General features: G+C 41.1%; 1 protein-coding gene, 1 non-coding gene and 1 pseudogene across 2 annotated transcripts; 2 read left to right on the top strand and 1 right to left on the bottom strand.

The window, feature by feature from the left end:
- The first annotated feature begins 201 nt into the window (after nt 1–201).
- On the top strand, nt 202–8,103 carry LOC133918068 (serine protease SPPA, chloroplastic-like; annotated as a pseudogene).
- A 1,347-nt stretch (nt 8,104–9,450) lies between these two features.
- LOC133919711 (basic leucine zipper 8-like) lies at nt 9,451–10,162 on the bottom strand. The gene has a single exon (XM_062364200.1). The coding sequence runs from the start codon at nt 10,018–10,020 to the stop codon at nt 9,511–9,513; it is 510 nt and encodes a 169-aa protein (XP_062220184.1). The 5' UTR covers nt 10,021–10,162; the 3' UTR covers nt 9,451–9,510.
- A 5,583-nt stretch (nt 10,163–15,745) lies between these two features.
- Nucleotides 15,746–15,817, top strand: TRNAM-CAU (transfer RNA methionine (anticodon CAU)). Its single transcript has one exon. It is a non-coding gene; the product is annotated as a tRNA-Met (tRNA).
- The last annotated feature ends 2,695 nt before the right edge of the window (nt 15,818–18,512 follow it).

Here is an 18,512-nt window from a genome sequence, read left to right as displayed (position 1 = left end):
TCACCACATCTTTAACAACATATCTTTTCTGGGTGCTAATTTATTTTTTGTCATGCTAAAAAATGGCCTCACTTGTTTGCTAATTTGGTTTACAGTTATTGATTCAATATTTTATTAATATGAGTGTCATCATAATTAAGGAGCCAACCTTTTTATAACAAATTATCAATTTATATATTTTAAATAATAAATCATTAATTTATTCTACGCAAATCTCCCCCTTCCGCTTCCTTTCCCTTCTCCCCTACTCCTCGACACCGCGACGAGGGCCCGGCTCCTCGCCATTCTGGAAGCTTCCAGAAGCTCGTGGAACAATGGCGAGACTTTCTCGTGCTCCGCGCGGCGCCGTACCGTCACTCCCCCCACCTCTCCGCTGCCACCTTCTTCGTGCTCTCTCCATCCAAGCACCGCTATTACGCCTCCTTCCTCTCCTCGTTCCCCTCCGCCGCTCGCCGCATCCTGCCGTCTCCCCTCGGCGTCCCGATCCGCGCCATCGAGTCCTCTCCCGGTCCCACCAAGGAGGAGCAGTCTCCCGCAGCTGGTGAGACCCAGGAGCCGCCGCCCGCGGCGCCAGCGTTCGAGGTCGAGGAGCTCGGGTCGTGGCGCCGCCATGGAAGCGCGTCCGCAAGGGCAGCGTCCTCAACATGAAGCTTCGCGGCGAGGTGATTGCTTCCCTGCGGCACGGAGCACTTGCTGTTTCTGGTCCTCTTAATGCGATTTGCTCATTTCGTGCATTGTTTTTTTTTTTTTTGAAGCGAACATTTCGTGCATTCTGAGGTCTTATCCTAATTTATTCTTAATAATATTTTAATGCTGGCTGTTTCGGTTTGCTTCGTAGAGAATTTTTTTAGTGTTAGTTTACTCTCCGGTCCACCTTTTGTCGTTCTGTAATCTAGACTCGGTTTCTGTGATCTAGACTCGGTTTTGTTTTTATCTTCTCAAGTATTTGTTAACTTTGCTAGTGTATTGTGTGACTTCGAATTTTTATTGTAAATGTTAATGGTTGCAGATATCTGATCAGTTGAAGACACGCTTCTCATCGGGGCTGTCACTACCACAAATCTGTGAGAATTTTGAGAAGGCAGCATATGACCCACGAATATCAGGGATCTATCTGCACATAGAGCCTCTGAGATGTGGATGGGGGAAGGTGGATGCGATCACGGATCAGGAGGCACATTGTTGATTTCAAGAAGTCTGATATTCATATGCTATGCTGAATTTGGTATCTTATTGATGTTCATGCATGCCAGATGCTAAACCAATTTTGAATGATTTTGTAGGTAAATTTGTTGTTGGTTATATGCCTGTTTGTGGGGAGAAAGAATACCACCTTGCTTGCGCGTGTGGTGAGCTATATGCTCCACCAAGTGCTTATGTTGCTGTGTTTGGTCTAACCGTTCAGCAGACATTTCTCGGAGGTAATTTCTTGTACGACAATTAAATGAAACTGATGCTTTGCTGATGTGGTTATGGTTTTTATTTTGGGCTTTCTCAAACCTGTTTCAAAATTTCACTTGTTAACAGTGGAAAATGTTTTGCTGATTTGTCATGGTTTTATGGTGCAACAGAACTACGTAAGTGAATAAGTTATTAACTCTGATTAGTGATTAGATGTTTTTTGTGTGCAGTACAGTGGATTAACTTTCTTAAATGACTCTTTTGATCTTGGTACAACAAACGTTCATTCTATGTTGTACTCCCTCCAGTCAAATATAAGTTATGTTTTAGGATGCATGCAGTTAACTTCCTTAAACTTTGGCTATAGTTATTTCTGAGTATTTAGACTGGACATTTCAAAATGATATTTGTAAATTTATCTTGAAAAATACTTTCATACTGAGATGTGTTAGAACAAAAGTTACCTGTCGAAATTGTGTTTTGGAATTTGAAGACCGTATCGATATCCAAAATGCCACTTATATATGACCGGAGGGAGGAATATCTTATTCATTTCCGACTGTTTCATGTCATTGCGAGCCAGGTTTACTAAGCTCGGTCATACTTTGTGTTTTATTGTTCCACATACAAACAATCTGAATGCAGCTAAGTTCCTTTCAGGGTATCTAATACTTTCTAATTCAATTGATAAGGTGTTCTTGAGAAAGTTGGAATAGAACCAGAAATTCAACCTATTGGTAAATACAGAAGTGCTGGGGATCAGCTTGCACGCAAGAGCATGTCAAATGAATTTAGGGAGATGTTGGCGATACTGCTTGACATTATTTATGGAAACTGGCTGGATACAATATCTTCCACACGTGGTAATTTCAGCAGTTTTTTTAAAACATATTGTTAGAGAAAATTGTCATTAGAGAATTTGTTATATAGGGAAGAAAAAAAAAAGAAGAAATTGAGGAATTTATTAATTCAGGAGTCTACCAGGTTGCCAGACTTAAGGAAGAAGGTTGGATAACAGATTTACTGTATGACGATGAGGTACGAATTTCTGCATTAGCTGTTAAGCAAGGTGCAAAGTTAATTGCATTAATAGTAAGGTACAGTTAGTGTTTCATGTTCCGCACACATCCATTGTGGTTTTGTTATGGCGTCTCTCAAAGGAGAGAGAACTGTGGACAAGATTGTGGGTTTTAGGGCATGATCACAATGGGTAAGTCACGCTCACCCTCATGCAACATGCATGCGGTGGGGCTCATCCCCGACCAGCGATGAGGCTCTGAACACTAGGTCGTGCTCACCCTCGTGCATGCAGTGGGGCTTATTCATTGCTTAACCTTGATTACACAAGAGAGGTTTCGTTTTATAGAGACTTGTATAGCAATCTTTGGCTAATACAATCATATCGCTGAACTACTTTTCCAAGCAAACCCTTGTAGGTGACAACTCGAAAATCCTGTTCTTAGCAAAGTCTTATTTCCTTTTTCCACTGTTTACAGAGACTTGTCACTTTTTACCCTTTTTATTTTATTTGTTTACAAATACTTGTCACTTCACATTTCCCAAAGCGTAGTTTCCTATGTCCCTCTACTAAATATCACCTTCCTCGCATCCATGGTGGGACAAAGAACATTTGGATTTGTTTGTAAGTCCCTTTTGGTCATTACTTATTAAAAATTGTACTATGTAGATAAGCGTGTCTTGGTCAAAGTATTTGTAAACAGAGGGAGTAACAAATAAGGCCTTCCAATCTAAACCAACAACCCGCACCTATGCATGGCTGCTGCTGCTACCGCCCATGGCCTCCTGGCCCTGCTTTGTGCGCTAATGGTAATACGAGCTCCCCCCAAAAGTGTTCACTACAGTTTAGTATCCATAGGAAAGTAAATTGATGTTTCAACTATTCTTGGGCTCCCTTTTTGTACCATTTAATAATTTAAGCGAGAAACAAATTATTTGCACTCTGTGTAACTCATGGCTCCAAATATAATCATGTATACATGAAAGAGATGGCGGCATGTGCAAACCGCAAGGCATATTTGTTCATGGCACCAATATCATGCTATAATATGTCTTAATACGAAAATTTGAAACTTATTGTTAAGAGTGCTATACACACAGGCCCAACCTGATGGGTGAGGGACCCTCCACCTTTTAAATCGTGCTCCTCCATCATCAATTTCCGATGTGGGACTAAACCCAACGCTTATGGTACGAGCTATTGAATCGTCATTACTTTCTCTTTGTCTCAAAATATTAAGTGTTTTGTGTGAGTACTCAATCCAAATGTGTTTTTGATATGACTAAAAAATAATTGTAGATGAAATGTTCGCTTTAATAATTTAACTTTTTTTTTTCTTCTGCATGTCTTTGTTGGGATCATCTAATTCAACAGGTATTGACAATGCTGAAGGAGAGAATAGGACAGAGAGACAAGAAAAGTCTGTGTATGGTTGACTACAGGTAATTTACATATTTCAGTGGCACTGTGGATGAAATAGTCTATCAGAATAGTCCTGGCCAATGTTCTGGAAGACTGGCCAGAGTTTCTTGTTCCTTTCTTTAATACATTTTTCTTATGTTTTTTTCTTTCAAATATTGATGTTTCAAACATATATGCAATGAGCACTATTGTACATATTCTGGGCAAATAACCTTAAATAGAGGTCTACTGGTCGGCCAAAAAGGTCAAGCAGAACTATTATTTAATGTTGCTTGACTAATCCAAGAAGTCAACTTCTATCTGCTTACTTTTTTTTTCTTTTTTTTTTTTGCGGATTGACACTGATTCCCTTTACCGGTAAATACTCATGTGTGAGTAAACGAACTTTTGGATTACATGGAGGAGGAGAACAAATTGCTGTAATCAGAGCTTCTGGAAGCATAACACGTACTTGTAGCCCATTGAGTGTTCGTAGTTCAGGCATTATGGCTGAGCAGTTAATTGAGAAGAAACGTACCTGTTAGAGGTAATTCAATATATTATGTCAGCAATCAATTGATACTCTTTCAGATGTAAATTTGATTTATAAGTCTATAAGTGTGCTATAAGTGTGTTTTCATCTCTGATTTGAGATCTTATCTGGAAATTCCTGTTAGTACCAAGTACCAACCATCGCTCAAGTATTCAACAATGTTAAACAGTGTATATGTGAATATCGAATTTCCACAGAACATACAATATGTGCTCACTTCCTAATTTACCTTTCCATAACTCTCTTTTGTTCAGCCAAAATATTGAACACAAATCATTTAAAGCAAGGTATTTGGACACTCTACGCCTATAAAAACACAAATCTTTCCCATTTTTACTCATCTATTCCAGCTCATTATTCAAAGCCAGTTTGTGCTGAACCATAATGGTTTGAAGAAGCTGAATAATTTTATTTAAGCTCTTTTCCCCTTCAATTTTTTTCTTTTAGTCAATTGAACCAAATCTGCATGGATATTTTTTGTTTTAAAAATATATTAATCAAAAACACCTGTAACAAAGTATTTATTGACCTCTTATTTTTTTTAAAACTATATATTGTACTGTAAAGATTAACCTAGATAGGTAATTATATGGAAACCTTCCTTAGTTACAATATCCTCTTCTTGCAACCTTATTTCCTACAATTCACTTGTGCTGATGAATTCTCAAAGTAGACCTTGTTAAAAAAAATAAAAGAAACCAATACATATGAACATTCTTAAATTGGTACATTACTATATTTTGTTTATATTTCTTGGCTAGATGAAATTCCCTTCTTCCATTTGCACAGGGCATGGACCCGAGTAGCACTTGTTATAGCTTGTATTGTATGAGCATATTCATGTAGTGTGAATTCCTGTTCATCTGAGTTCATCTGATATGTAACAGAATAGTTTCTATTATCTAAGTTTTAATTACAAAGTTTCTTATGCTTTCCAGAATCAGAAAAGTATAAAGCTGTTATCCTCTGTGTAGACAGCCCTGGTGGTGATGCTCTTGCTTCTGATCTGTAAGTTATGCCTTAGGTTTATCTGCCCAGTAGCAGCAGCGTAATTTCAGTTATGTATTGGCTATTCTTATCTGAACTAGGATATGGAGGGAAATCAGACTTCTAGCCAACTCCAAGCCTGCGGTTGCTTCCATGTCTGATGTTGCTGCAAGTGGGGGATACTACATGGCAATGGCTGTTCCAGTAATTGTTGCTGAGAAACTTACTCTTACAGGATCAATTGGAGTTGTTACAGGTGATCCTTACTATCTTGTGTTCTTGAGGCCTTGCTAGGGATAATTCATCTGCATCAGATTCCAAGTTTATCTTCCTGCAATGGTCTCAACTTTGGAATTAGATATGCTCTACTTTATTTAGAGTTTAGGTAGTGAATTAAGCTATTGCTATATATTTATTCCTATTTTAATATTGGTACTGGAAGTACAGGGAAGTTCTGCCTTCAAAAGCTTTATGAGAGTGTTGATTACAATAAAGAAATTCTATCTAGGGGTCGATATGCTGAGCTTAATGCTGCTGACCAACGACCTTTTAGGTAAGGTTTACACTTTATACATCATGGTGCTACTTGACACTTAGTTAAGTAATAATAACAGCATATAGGCAGTGCATTAGAACTGTGATATAATTTGCAATTGTTTACGATATTTAGATAAATGATCAACTGGTTTTTATCATGTGAATGCATCATAAATAGAGCACATATTTCCTTCTCATTATTTTCGTTTAGTTTTGTCATTGCTAGTTTATTTATTGAAATATAAGTTAGAGAATGCGCTGCAGCGCTGAATTATGACTTTATGAGCCCTGTGGACAGCTAGTGAATATTTAACTCCCTTAATGTCGTGTATTAGGTCAGTTATCAGTTTTTTTTTTCATATATAGTTAACTGTGAGATTCAATATATGTTGGTTTTAGAATTGACTGGTAAGTCCATTACCACCTATGCTCGGTTTGGTTGGTAACAGAAAGCAGAAATAAAACTTCTTTCTGTCTAGTATGGTTGTTTAGGTGCGAAGGAGAAGATGTCAAGATGGCTGTCAGTTGCAATTCCTTGTAGTCAACTCTTTTTTTTTTTTGAAAATTTAGTTAACAAATTTAAACATCCATATCTAAGTTTATTTAGATATTCAGTTCAGCATTTGAGCTTTCTCTCCCACCCAAACGGAGCATCAGTGCTGCTGGGCTACTAGGTTACTACCGATGGGCCTGGCTGTCTGCACTACTACCATTGCCATGGATTCTAGATTTGCTATTTTTTACCTTTATGCTTCACTGTCATGTAAACTACTTTGAGTTTGAAGAATGTAATATGTTTCCACAGACCGGACGAGGCAGAACTTCTTGAAAAATCAGCACAAAATGCTTATGTATTGTTTCGTGATAAAGCAGCCATGTCACTATCAATGAATGTAAGGATCAATCTCAGATACTGAGTAGCTCATGTATCCTCCAATACGTGCTAAGTTCTTGTGTCACCAGGTTGATCAAATGGAGAATGTTGCACAAGGTCGGGTGTGGAGCAGGCAAGATGCGTTTTCAATAGGGTTGGTTGATTCACTAGGTGGACTTTCACAAGCTCTTGCTATTGCAAAACAGAAAGCTAATATACCAAAGGATAAGAAGGTTCATTCTTCTGTAAACAATGAGTATATTTTGATTAAATTTCTACAATGCATGCATGTATGTGCATTCAATTTATTTTTGTAGGGTTCAGCTCTTACCTTATTAATATTTGACATTCTCATGAAACAACTAGCAGCGTATTTCATGTTCCGTTCAGCAGTTTCAGTTCGGATCCACAGTAGATCTATATGTAGCTTTTTTTTAGGGAAAACAGTAGGGAAACCCCCTACTGTGGTAATTATATTTAGCCTTTTGATACATCCTGTTTCCAATTTTTGGTATTTTCGCTTCTCCACAAATTCTGCAAGCTTGCTGCACTTATGGATTGGCTTCAATCAGAAATGCATGATGAGTTCACCTTCCCAATGATGATTGTGGCTGAAAAATGCAGGTCCAGCTAGTTGAAATCTCAAAGCCCTCGCCAACATTAACCGGATAATCAGGCATTGGAGGTTCATTTCTTGGAGTTGACAAGGCAGTTAAGGGAGTGCTCCAGGACATGACCTCCCTAAGTGGAGTCCAAGCTAGAATGGACAGAATCTTGTTTGAAATTTTGGGAGATAAACGAAAAACTCGACCTATTGGGGAAGACAGCCCATGACATTACTTTAAAGGTTGAGAAAAGGCACCGAAGGCCAGCCACCCAGAGGCATCACTGAAAGCGACTTCACGGCCGTCTAGGACCACACTGAAAGCGACACACAGTGAGGCGCTTTTTTTGTGAGAACCAGGGTCTGAGCCCGGGTTGGTAGCACCGCAACTGGGTGACTTACCACCATGCTATCAGCACATTCTCAAAGTTTGGGAGATATGTCAGTAGAAAACCAGCTCTTCTTGCTCATAAAAGATATCATAAATTATTTTGATTGATTCTAGCACTCAGTGCCTTATGTTTTACAAACAGTTGTATGTAGGGGAAGGGGGAAAATCATTATGTCATTACACATCCACCTTACACAGAAACCGGTAGTCTGGGATTAGTACAGTTAATTTAGGATTGTATCATGCTATTTTGTTCTTTTGTACGATGATTTGGAAATATTTTGATTGACGTTCTGAAAAATTCAAGGAATATTCAACTGTTCTTATGCTTGATATTGCCTCTAATAGCCCACCATGTGCCCAATGTACTCTTTCCTTATGAGAGTTTGTGTGTTGCACTATGCAGCATATTCTAGTGTGTTGGTTTCATGTTTTTAAAGGGCTTGTAGGATGACTTCCAAGTTCCAGGAGAAGGTTTCTTGTGACTGGAACCCCAGTAACATAGCCTTATTACAGGAACTCCAGTAATCTGGCATGTTGATCATTTGCCAGATTTGGCAGGTTGGGGTGGAATATAACAAATTCAGGAATCTGTGCAGGCAATTGAATTTGATGAGGAACATAGGTAACTACACTTGCACTTAGTGGTGCTTTGACAGCACTCTTTCTTTTTTATGGGAATGCTTCACTATCCATTATTGCCAGTAACAGTATGAAACTTTATCTAAACTTGAGCAGCACATATGAATATGTATCTGTTACAGTCCTAAGATCATAAGGGGGATAAGCATCCGTCGGGAGGATAGCCGGACGGGTACATGGCTGGCCTGGAGAGTCCATACCGTATTCCAAATATTACTTTCCTAAACCAACTCTTATTATATTCCTAAACTGACTCCTTTCTCCAATAATTCTATATCCTACCTAATCTGCAAACCTCCTTTATTTCTTAATTCCTAAACCTTCCCTCCAAATAGCCTACGGCTTGTATTGCTACAGGCCTCGGGCTACTGTTCGCGTGAACAGTAACCCGCCTATGTCCTGCACGTGACAGTATCATTGCAGTTCCATATTGTTTTTTAGGGAAATACAGGAGGGGAGACCCCTTCTGCGTTATTGGTGAGAACCTGCGTTGAGCGGGGCTCCAACGTGGGCGATGTGGGCGCAACAACGCGCTCTGGCCGACTACGCTAGGCGCACTTCTCCCATATTGTTGTTTTGAGCAATACACCTCTTACTGCACTCTCTGTTTTATATAGTTTCCCTATCTGACCACCCTATGTGATCAATTCTTGGTAAGAAACTAAGAATGCCGTACAAAAAATCTTGTACTCTTCATCGTTTCCAGTAGGCAAAAAGAAATTCTTGACAAATGCATTTCCCTGTAAGTTATTGATCGTGGTTCCAGTTTTCGTGAATTTATTTAGTCCCTGACCCATTTATGGAATTGAGTGGCTTATCGGCCAGTTATAGCTAACTATTGACTCTTCTAACAGCTTTATTGTATTACCTTTTTCTGATGAATAATTTAATGAAGTTCCTTGTTACTTCATCCGTACTTTTGTGATGTTTAACATAATATGATGAAAGAAACTGGAGAACTCACCAGTCACCACTTGACCACTACATTACCAACATTGATATCCAATATAGATACAAAAATGAAAGCCTCAGAATAAAATGAAGGAAGCCTCTTAATTTAAGTGTCATATAATCGCATCAAGTACTTGTAATCCTGGACACTTCAAGAGTCAGGACCCATGATTCTACTCTTTGTGGTCTCTACAGGGAGCTTCTCAAGCTGCTTCTGCAATTTGGTTTGTTCATCTCTCAGCTGGGAGTTTTCATGGAGAACACGGTTGCAGTCCCTGATGACATGGTTCAGCTGATCAAGGAGTTGACGGTTGGTGCTGCGGAGGTGGACAACGTGGGCCCAGAGCTCACTCAGCTGCTTCTGCTTTCTCATACGTGATCGTCGGGCAGACTCCCTATTGGATATCATCCTTCTCTTCCTGCGCTCTTCTGCAAGGCTGCGTTTATAGTCATATGACTCATCTGAATTGGATTTGCTACCAACTGGAAAACTAGCTTCATGGACCAGGTGGGCAACATCTTGGTAGGATGTAGGGTGAGGCACCAGAAGGTTGCTATACTGGAAGAGGAAGTCATTTGTACCTACATGGTAATGAGGTTTGAAAGAGGCTGCACTTGCAGGAGATAAGTATGGAACACTTGCGATCCCCGCAGGGTACATGTTCACTCAAGCTATTGAAATGGAGGGAAGAGTGTCTTGTGAAAGAAAACAAGAGGGTACTGGGGTGAATTTATAGTGTGCAAGGATTACGGAATGCACAGGCCCCACATCTGCAATGTTGAAAATGCCTTTTTGTGCTGCTTGGATGTACAGAAGCCAGGGACAGCAGCAGAACTTGCATAATATACATGAGACTGAGATCACCAAATGTCTTGATGGACACCATGTATTGTTTAATTATTGTGCTAGCTTTTCTAAATGTACTGGCCCAGCATGCTTCCAAAAGTGCCTCTATCGAGACTGTCCATTTGTGCTCAAGCAAAAGGCCATGAGATGCAGGGACCTGAATAGCATCACTAGCACCAGGTGCTCTAGCCATTTAATGAGATGGTGGTTGGCTAACAGTGACAGGCATTTGTTAAGAATTGTGGAAGGGAAATGTGCTGTAAAGTTAAAGGTGTGCAGCTTGAAAGAGCAATACTGTATAATGGATCAGCGACTATACTGAGTATGATACATGATCGAGTTATTTTTTTTCCAAAGAGAGTGTTGTATTTGCGTATGGATGATCTACTTCTGGCCTGGGAGTTCAATGATTTATTTTCTGAAGGAAAGCAGTGTGGTGAAATGATAATGACAGTGGTAGTCCTGAGGAATGTTTGGATGGTATTTTATTCTGCAACAATTGCTAATAGTTTCTGGTAGAGTTCAATAGAGTATATTTCATAAAAGGCAAAAAGAGGAAGGTACGGAGTACTAAGGTTGGTGTCTTCTGGCCACTGCTGTGGCCCCCAGTGGAATTTTGCTTGGATAAAAATAACATGCACTTCTGATGTTGGCAAGTTGGCATTAATTTTCTCATCGACCAAAGGAAAACCATATCCACTAGCTATTATGCTTCGGCAAATAAATATTGCACAGTTCCAATTGTTTCCTACTTTTATTATTTAACTGAATTTTATAAAGCAAGAATTTTGGTGGCCTGCAGTGCGACGTTCTGTTCCTAGGAACTGCAGTGGTTTGTCAGGTTCACATCTATTTTATTTAGCATAGACAATAATCCTGCTCTTATGTCTATGCAATTTTTTTACTTTATGGAGAGTTTGCACGTGTACTTTACACGAAGAAACTACTGCTTATTCCTCGCAAAAGGAAATCCGTTTATTATATAATGCCATGGCTCCTTTTTAATAGGCATATATTTGCTGTGAGGACCTCAGGATCAAATGACATGTGGTCTACGAATAGTGATAGAATTCCTTCCAGTTAATCTTACATGTGCTGATTTACTTGCTACAATACCATGTTGCCCTTGTGAACTTCGAATTGTTTGGCAACATAGTTAAGATATGTTGTTGTGCTCAGGTGCAAGTACAACCTCCTTGAGTTCAGAATATTGAGATGCATTATGTCAGTGTAAATAAGAGGAGCACTTGTCAGTATATCATAGTCAAGCTATTCATCATCTGAAATTTAGTATGTCGTTGACAGATATCCTGCACTCAGCTATTGGCTCGAAATTTGCAATGTTGCTTGTGCAGGATACAGAAGAATCTTTGATGATTATTCCTCAATTGGATTGAAGGAGAATGGCTATGCCGAAGAAAGAATTAAGGCTCCGGGGATTATGGGAGAGGTCGTGTTCAATTGGATTCGTTTTGGGATTCCAGGCGCCAGTCAAATCATTTCGCACCTAGGCCAATCTACTTCATTCTGGACTCCTAGGGCCTAGAGCGATGAGGCCGTCATCTTTGGAGGGTAGGGAAATCTTATCCTGTTCTCTCTTTGGATCTCGATCACAAGAATAAGAAGAAAACTCGCTAAAGATTGTCATGATCAGAGGTAAAGAAGATGGCTGTTTGTTTTTTTTTTTTTTTTTTGCTTGGTTTACTTTCATGTATGGTTCACCTTCCCGGTGATAACAGATTTGTCAAAGAATGAGACTCCAACCAGATAAAATGAAGATCACTCCTATCATGCCGTCATCAAGCATGAGGTAAGTACAAGGTAAGAAACCCTTGCCATCTTCTCTTTGCTAACGATATGTCCCCTTGTCTGAATCTGTGAGTTCATCCAGTGCAACACTGAATAATATCGCAATCTGGATAGAGCAATGGCTACAGCTGGTTAATGGTCGACCTGAGCATATTAAAGTTTATGATTTTTTACTGGATCGGACCTGGTTTACTGATCTATATGGAGACTAATGGAGACCAACTCTGGCTGTCTGGCAGTGGGCGGCTACCTTGATCAATAATGCCACCGAGAAAGCCATGTAGAAATCAAAGACCCGTTGGCTTACACAGAGATTGGTTTCTTTCTTTTCGTAAGGTGGAGAGATTCGTGTCCGGCAACTCCCATCAGCTGCAGCCATACTGCCCGTAAATCCACCGACCCAGACACAGAATCTTTCAGTCGTTGGATCGCCCGATCACGCGTATCACCGTCGAAGCTCTCATTGTCCTGGGAGAAAACAAGAGACGTTGTGTGTCGAGCTCTTTGGAGGACGCTGGACCCGTGGTTACCTAATTTGGGATGATATGTAGGAAGTTGTACACGTCTAGACGGTACGGGCCTACTGAAAAACGTGGCAAAATCTTTTGGAGAAAGTTGGTAGTCTGCTAGAGCCTAGGGTGATGTCTGCACACTCACACAGAGTGCTGTTCTAAAAGCCACCGGGTTGGATAATGCAGCACGGTCACGTACTCGCGTACAAAGTCGACATGTTAATGATGCGCATGGAAACCTAGGGCACGCTTTTTCTTCTTTCAAAAGAATAGTCCACCTGAAATCTTGAACATATTAAGGCTAGAAGGTACTAGATCATCTTAGTACCACAAATATGCCGGACGAATGGTAGAAATGAGTGATTTTTTTTCCTGAAATAACACTAAATGAGTTTAAATACCACAAACTATATGCAAACATGCAACTACTATCATCTCCATTTTGGAAAACGTACAGTCCCAAATATTTTGAACTTTCCTGATTCCAAGCTTTTTTCTCCCCTCAAGAACTACCAGGTTCAGGCATTTATATGTAGAGAGAAACTTAACTTTAGTTACTATTGTGTCACTCCTAGTTACAATATTAAAATAGTATAGTTACAATTCGTAAGATATGAAGTTACAATCAGACGTAAATAAAAAAAAGTTACAATTGCGTTATGAATGAACGTAATTTTTAACGAATTTCTTATCTAATGATGTATAACCTAAGGAACACGATTGTAATAGTAGTACAATCTAAAATATAACTCGTTAGCTTCTTGTATTGTAATTATGTACTTCTGAACATAAGGTTGTAATTGATCTATCTAGCGGATTGTAACTGATGGTTGTTTGAGTTGTAACTGGAGGGTGGTGTAACAGTAAACTACAGTGCGTCTAGGCACAGAATAGGCACAGAATAGACTCACCGTATATATAAAAGGGTTAAAATCTCCGGTTCTTTTCTTTATGGTATAGAAGGATGTGAGATTAGGTGTCTTTTTCTTCTTTTTTTTGCATTTCTTATTAATTTTATATTCCGCTATTCCAAAGAATTTTTTTATTCTTCTTATCTTACTTTTCTAGTTGTTCTAAGTAATGGTAATGCACGTGATACAAAGTTCGTAGTAGAAATTTCATTGAGTCATTGTACTTTTTTGTTAATACGAAGGAAATGAATATATGATTTTCCAAACTGGAAAATCAAAATGAAGCCCTTTTTTGCTCGGTCTATCTGGAACTTTTTTATAATAGGAATTAATTAGAGTATAATAGGTATTTCGTTTCATCTGGGAATAGAACGTAAAAATATTCTTTGACTTGAATAAAATCCAGAGTTATGTTGTATAAGTGAGCATGAGTTTACTATATGTATATATGTATATACATGTGTGCTATATATATATATACATATATGTATATGTATGCATACACGTGTGCTATTTTACACTCGGGGTGTAGAATAGAGAATACATATTCTACACCCTAGCCCAACACGCGCTCCTTGGTTGGCCCAACCCACCCGTGCACCGTGCACGCACGCCACCCTCGTGCGCCATGTGTCCTTGTGCCGCTCTCCTCGCATGCTCCTGCACCACAACCCACGCATCATGTGTCCCCACGTTGCTCGCTTCGCATGTCCACGCGCCCGCCATGTGCCGCTTGTTATATGCCACTGCTCAGTAGTTGTCTCGCAGCTGTCATCTAGTAATTCTTCAGTAGTATCAAGTAGTTGTTATCTAATAATTCTCTAGTATTTTTTCAGTAATTTTAGTAGTTTTGTTGTTTAGTAGTTATGTCAATAGTTAGATAACTACTAAAAAATTATTCAGTAGTCGTCAATAGTTTAGTATTCGGTAGTTCCAATTCATAGTGAAATTTGTTCAGTAGTGTGTTATTAGTTGTCAGTAGTTGCTAGTAGTATCAGTAGTTTGTTCAGTAGTGTCAGTAGTTTGTTAGTAGTGACAACTACTAACATTACTGATAAAACACTAACACTGCTGAACAATGACTAAAGAACTATTGAACACTACTGGGCACGTGGTGCGTGGGCATGATCGGCGCTGATCCATGTGGGCAGACGCGTGGGTGCGGGCACGGCCACGCGCCACGTGGCTGGCAAGCTCACCACGTGGCGCGCGCAGGCTAGCTGGCTGGCATGACCACATGGCGCGCTCTGACTAAGGCGTGGCAGGTAGACTGGACCGAGTTAGGTGTAAAATAAAGTTACCGTATATATATACACACACGAGGCCATTTTCATCCCTAAATCACAGAATGGACGATGCAGCGTATTGTACGAGACCATATATACGAAGTTGCGAACAGCTAATTAGTAACCGACACGTGTATGCTCCTATGAATATAGACAGGTTGCTAATCCATGCATATGTCCACAGCCGGAACAAAAGCAGGCAAAGTTGCACAGACAGCAAATCGCCAAATCATACGATGAGACGATATAAAGCAAAGACGTTAGACGTCGAGACAGCCCACCCTAAAAAATCAGAAGTCGTCAGCGTCCAAATCCCACCTACCGTGCGTACTACTGTACTACAAATTAGACGAAAAGCTGTCCTATCCAGACCGTGTTGTCCGTGTGCCTGCAATGCGCCGTGCCGAGGCAATCCATGGCGCGATGATTGCGACCACTCGCCCTGCCGCCTCTCTGCCGAGCCACGGACTCCGCGAGGGGGGTCAATTCAAGCGATCGATGAGGTGGGGGTCAATTCAACACCCACCCGTGGAGCCCTAGGGCGAGCGCGCGCACGACCGAATCGAGGCCGGGGTCGGGTCGCCGGCCCGGCTTTGCCGGCCACGGAGGGGCACGGCAGGGGGTGCCGGCCCGCGCTGGTGCGTGCCCATTTCCTGCCGCCCCGCCGCGCGTGCCCGCTCGCTGTTCGTCCCACTTCCGCCACGCGCCTCGGATACTTGATGGAGCGATGTGGTCTGCCTGCAGCTATACCATACGACTATGCATGCGTGCGTGTGTACGTACGTACGTGTGCACATGGTTTTCGATCGTGTGTTCGGCACACAAGGGTACGGTCACGCACTCACGCTTACGCCGGGACGAGATGAGGCGATAATATTGATAAATAGATAAGAGATCTCCAGAAACACAAGTTTAATCGATTAACCTTTTGATTTAATTGTACAAACAACATGGTCAATAGTGAGGCCTCAATGCAATTCTTAATAAATGTATATTGTAGAGGGCCCTCTTTGGCACCAAAATCAGAGTGGCGCAGCGGAAGCGTGGTGGGCCCATAACCCACAGGTCCCAGGATCGAAACCTGGCTCTGATACATTATTTTTTGCCTTTTTCTTTTACCATGGAACAAAAGCTGATCTCCGGATTGCAAGAATTGGCTACTGTGACTAGGCACCCGACTCCGGCGACCCTGGGGCCCAAAAAAAGAAAGATCAATCTAACTGCATCCACCATTCACCACCTAATCACCAGGGGCGGATCCAGCCCAATGTCAAGGTGGGTGCTGGGTCTCTTGTTATTGGACCAAATTCATAGTTTATAGGCTAAAATGATGTATTTTTTCTGAATTTTTCATTTCTTTCTCTGGACTTGTGGGCTAAAATGATGCATTTTTTTTCTAAATTTTACTCTACTTCCTTTGGGCTTCCTGGGCTGGGCCCGTGCTGCAGCCCCCCCAGCACGGGCCCTGGATCCGCCCCTGCTAATCACCTCTGAGCTATGAGCGCCTATACCAGCTGCCCACCCTTTTTTACGTGTTACCAAGGCACCAGCGAAACAATTACGTACTAGCTTCACATAGCTTGGTTCGAAGGTGCAAAGCAGCGTCGCTTTTATACCCTTGGCTAAGCAACGAGCAGTACCATTATCACTAGTTAATCACCATCGTGCTAATGCTGGTCGAGTCGAAAGGCGACGCGGATGGCCGTGCGCGCACGTATCGTCGAGCTCGATCATCGGGCGCACCCTGCTGCTGACGTCCGCTGCCCCCAAAAGTGGCCAAGGCGAGACGCGGGTTGCCGTCGCGGATAAGAAAGGTGGGGATTTTCCCTAACAGTCCCCATCGTCTCTCGTCGCAACTCGCGACCGGACGGTTTCGTTTTCGTAATTTACCCGAGGCAAGAAGACTGGGCGCCCGTCGCACTCGCGACGTCGATCGGGCGGTGCTTGTGATCGTGCTGCCCACTGCTTTCGAGGTGTCTCGCGCGCGTGCCCAGCGGCGCGCGGTGTCAGAGTCTCCCTCGTGTTGATCATTTAAAATCATTTTAGATCACCATTAACTCTAAAACAGATATATCTTGATTACGAAAACGTGAGTACATATCGACGTTCGGAGATGCTATCAGATGAAGGTGTAGGGTGTCATCGTGTCAGCATAGTCGTGGATGAGATTGATGTAGACCGTTGGTGGAGCTCGTGTGTAGTCGATGTAGTAGTAGCCAACTCGGTGAAGAGGAAGGCGACACGGAGGAGCTAGATGTAGTTGTAGCGGTGTTGTGGTGTGAACGACGGCGACGACCTTCGCTCCACTGTAGCGCACAGACGATCGATATAGGGTTTAGGAGTATAGGGGTGTGTGTTAGTTGCGCAAGATCGATAACCCACGAACTCCGGTATAGCCCCTTTATATTATGGTACTGTGTAGAACGGGATCGCAACCAATAGGTTGGTTGGTTCCCGATTAGGACACGTGAGAGGAAACAGACTTCCACTCTTTCTCGATCATGTTAGGGAACACATCAAAAAATAAGACCAAGATCAATTCCAACATTCTCTCCCTTGACTATGCTTAACATTATAAGCCCACTCTTAATAAAATAGTACACCAAGGCAAAGCATTGCAACGGCTAATTAAATACCACTGAAACTCAAATACCTATAGTGTACCACTCCATCTCGAAATAGAAATTCATTGTTCCTAATGGGAATTGGTTTGCATTATAGTCATCTTATCCAGAATCATAGGTTTTTCAATAACCCCATACCGACAATATGATCATAAAAGATATGGGTGGTAAGCTTTTAGTGAGCGGATCTGCAAGCATTGACTTAATACTTATATGCTTGACACTTATTGTTTGATCTTAGATTCTACCTTTTATAATAAGATACTTAATGTCGATGTGTTTGATAGCACCACTCAACTTGTTGTTACTTGTATAGAAAACTACTGGTTGATCATCGCAGTATAACGTAAGTGGCTTTGAAATGCTGTCGACCACTCTTAATCCTAGGATAAAGTTCTTTAGCCATAAAGTCTGCTCGGTAGCCTCATAACATGCTACAAACTCAGATTGCATCGTTAATGATGTCGTAAGTGTCTGTTTGGAGCTTTTCGAGATAGCTCTCTAGCGAGGGTGAAAATATAACCTGGCATGGGTTTCTTAGTATCCACACACCCGCAAAGTCTGTATCCGAATAACCAACAACTTCGAGGTTATTGGATTTTCTAAATATGATAATGTAGTTCTTGGTGCTTTGCAAACAGCGATCAAGTCGTTCATGGTCCATTTCTCCTTCTGAGTATTGTAGTTAATCTTAAAGGGAGAAAAGTCAAGATGGAGAGAGATCATAATGAAATGGATAAGAAAACCACCAGAGATTTCTATTTTCATGTTCTTGAGTTTGGCAGCCATGTATGTCATCATCATGATGTGTTCTCTTATACTATTGGATACATAATTATACTTAGTATTGAGGAGCTTCTGAATCAATGTACTGGCATAAAACCTTGGAGGTGCATTTGAATTGCTCCTCCACGGATGCCAAGTGTAGCGAAAATAGCCCTATTAGGCTACGATTGTGATTTTGGTGATTAATGACAATATAGTCATTGGGACTAACATGTTTGTTAAGAATATATGTTAGTAGGTCTCATGGATGCAATACATGAAGAAACCACCGTAGTCGAGACAAAATTTGGTTGAATTGGAAAACATCCCAGGAGAAATGACTTCACCAGATTGTCCGATGATAGGAGGAATTTTGCACCGGAGTATTTAACAGAAGAG

Source organism: Phragmites australis, chromosome 5 (genome assembly GCF_958298935.1).
Source record: "Phragmites australis chromosome 5, lpPhrAust1.1, whole genome shotgun sequence".
NCBI classification, from domain to species: domain Eukaryota; kingdom Viridiplantae; phylum Streptophyta; class Magnoliopsida; order Poales; family Poaceae; genus Phragmites; species Phragmites australis.
Note: the sequence above shows the minus strand (reverse complement) of the source record. Positions and strands in the feature narration are given on the sequence as shown.

Bases quoted from the DNA above. Each gene is read 5' to 3' on its own strand.
- LOC133919711 (XM_062364200.1), bottom strand. From the start codon at position 10,020: ATGTACCCTGCGGGGATCGCAAGTGTTCCATACTTATCTCCTGCAAGT.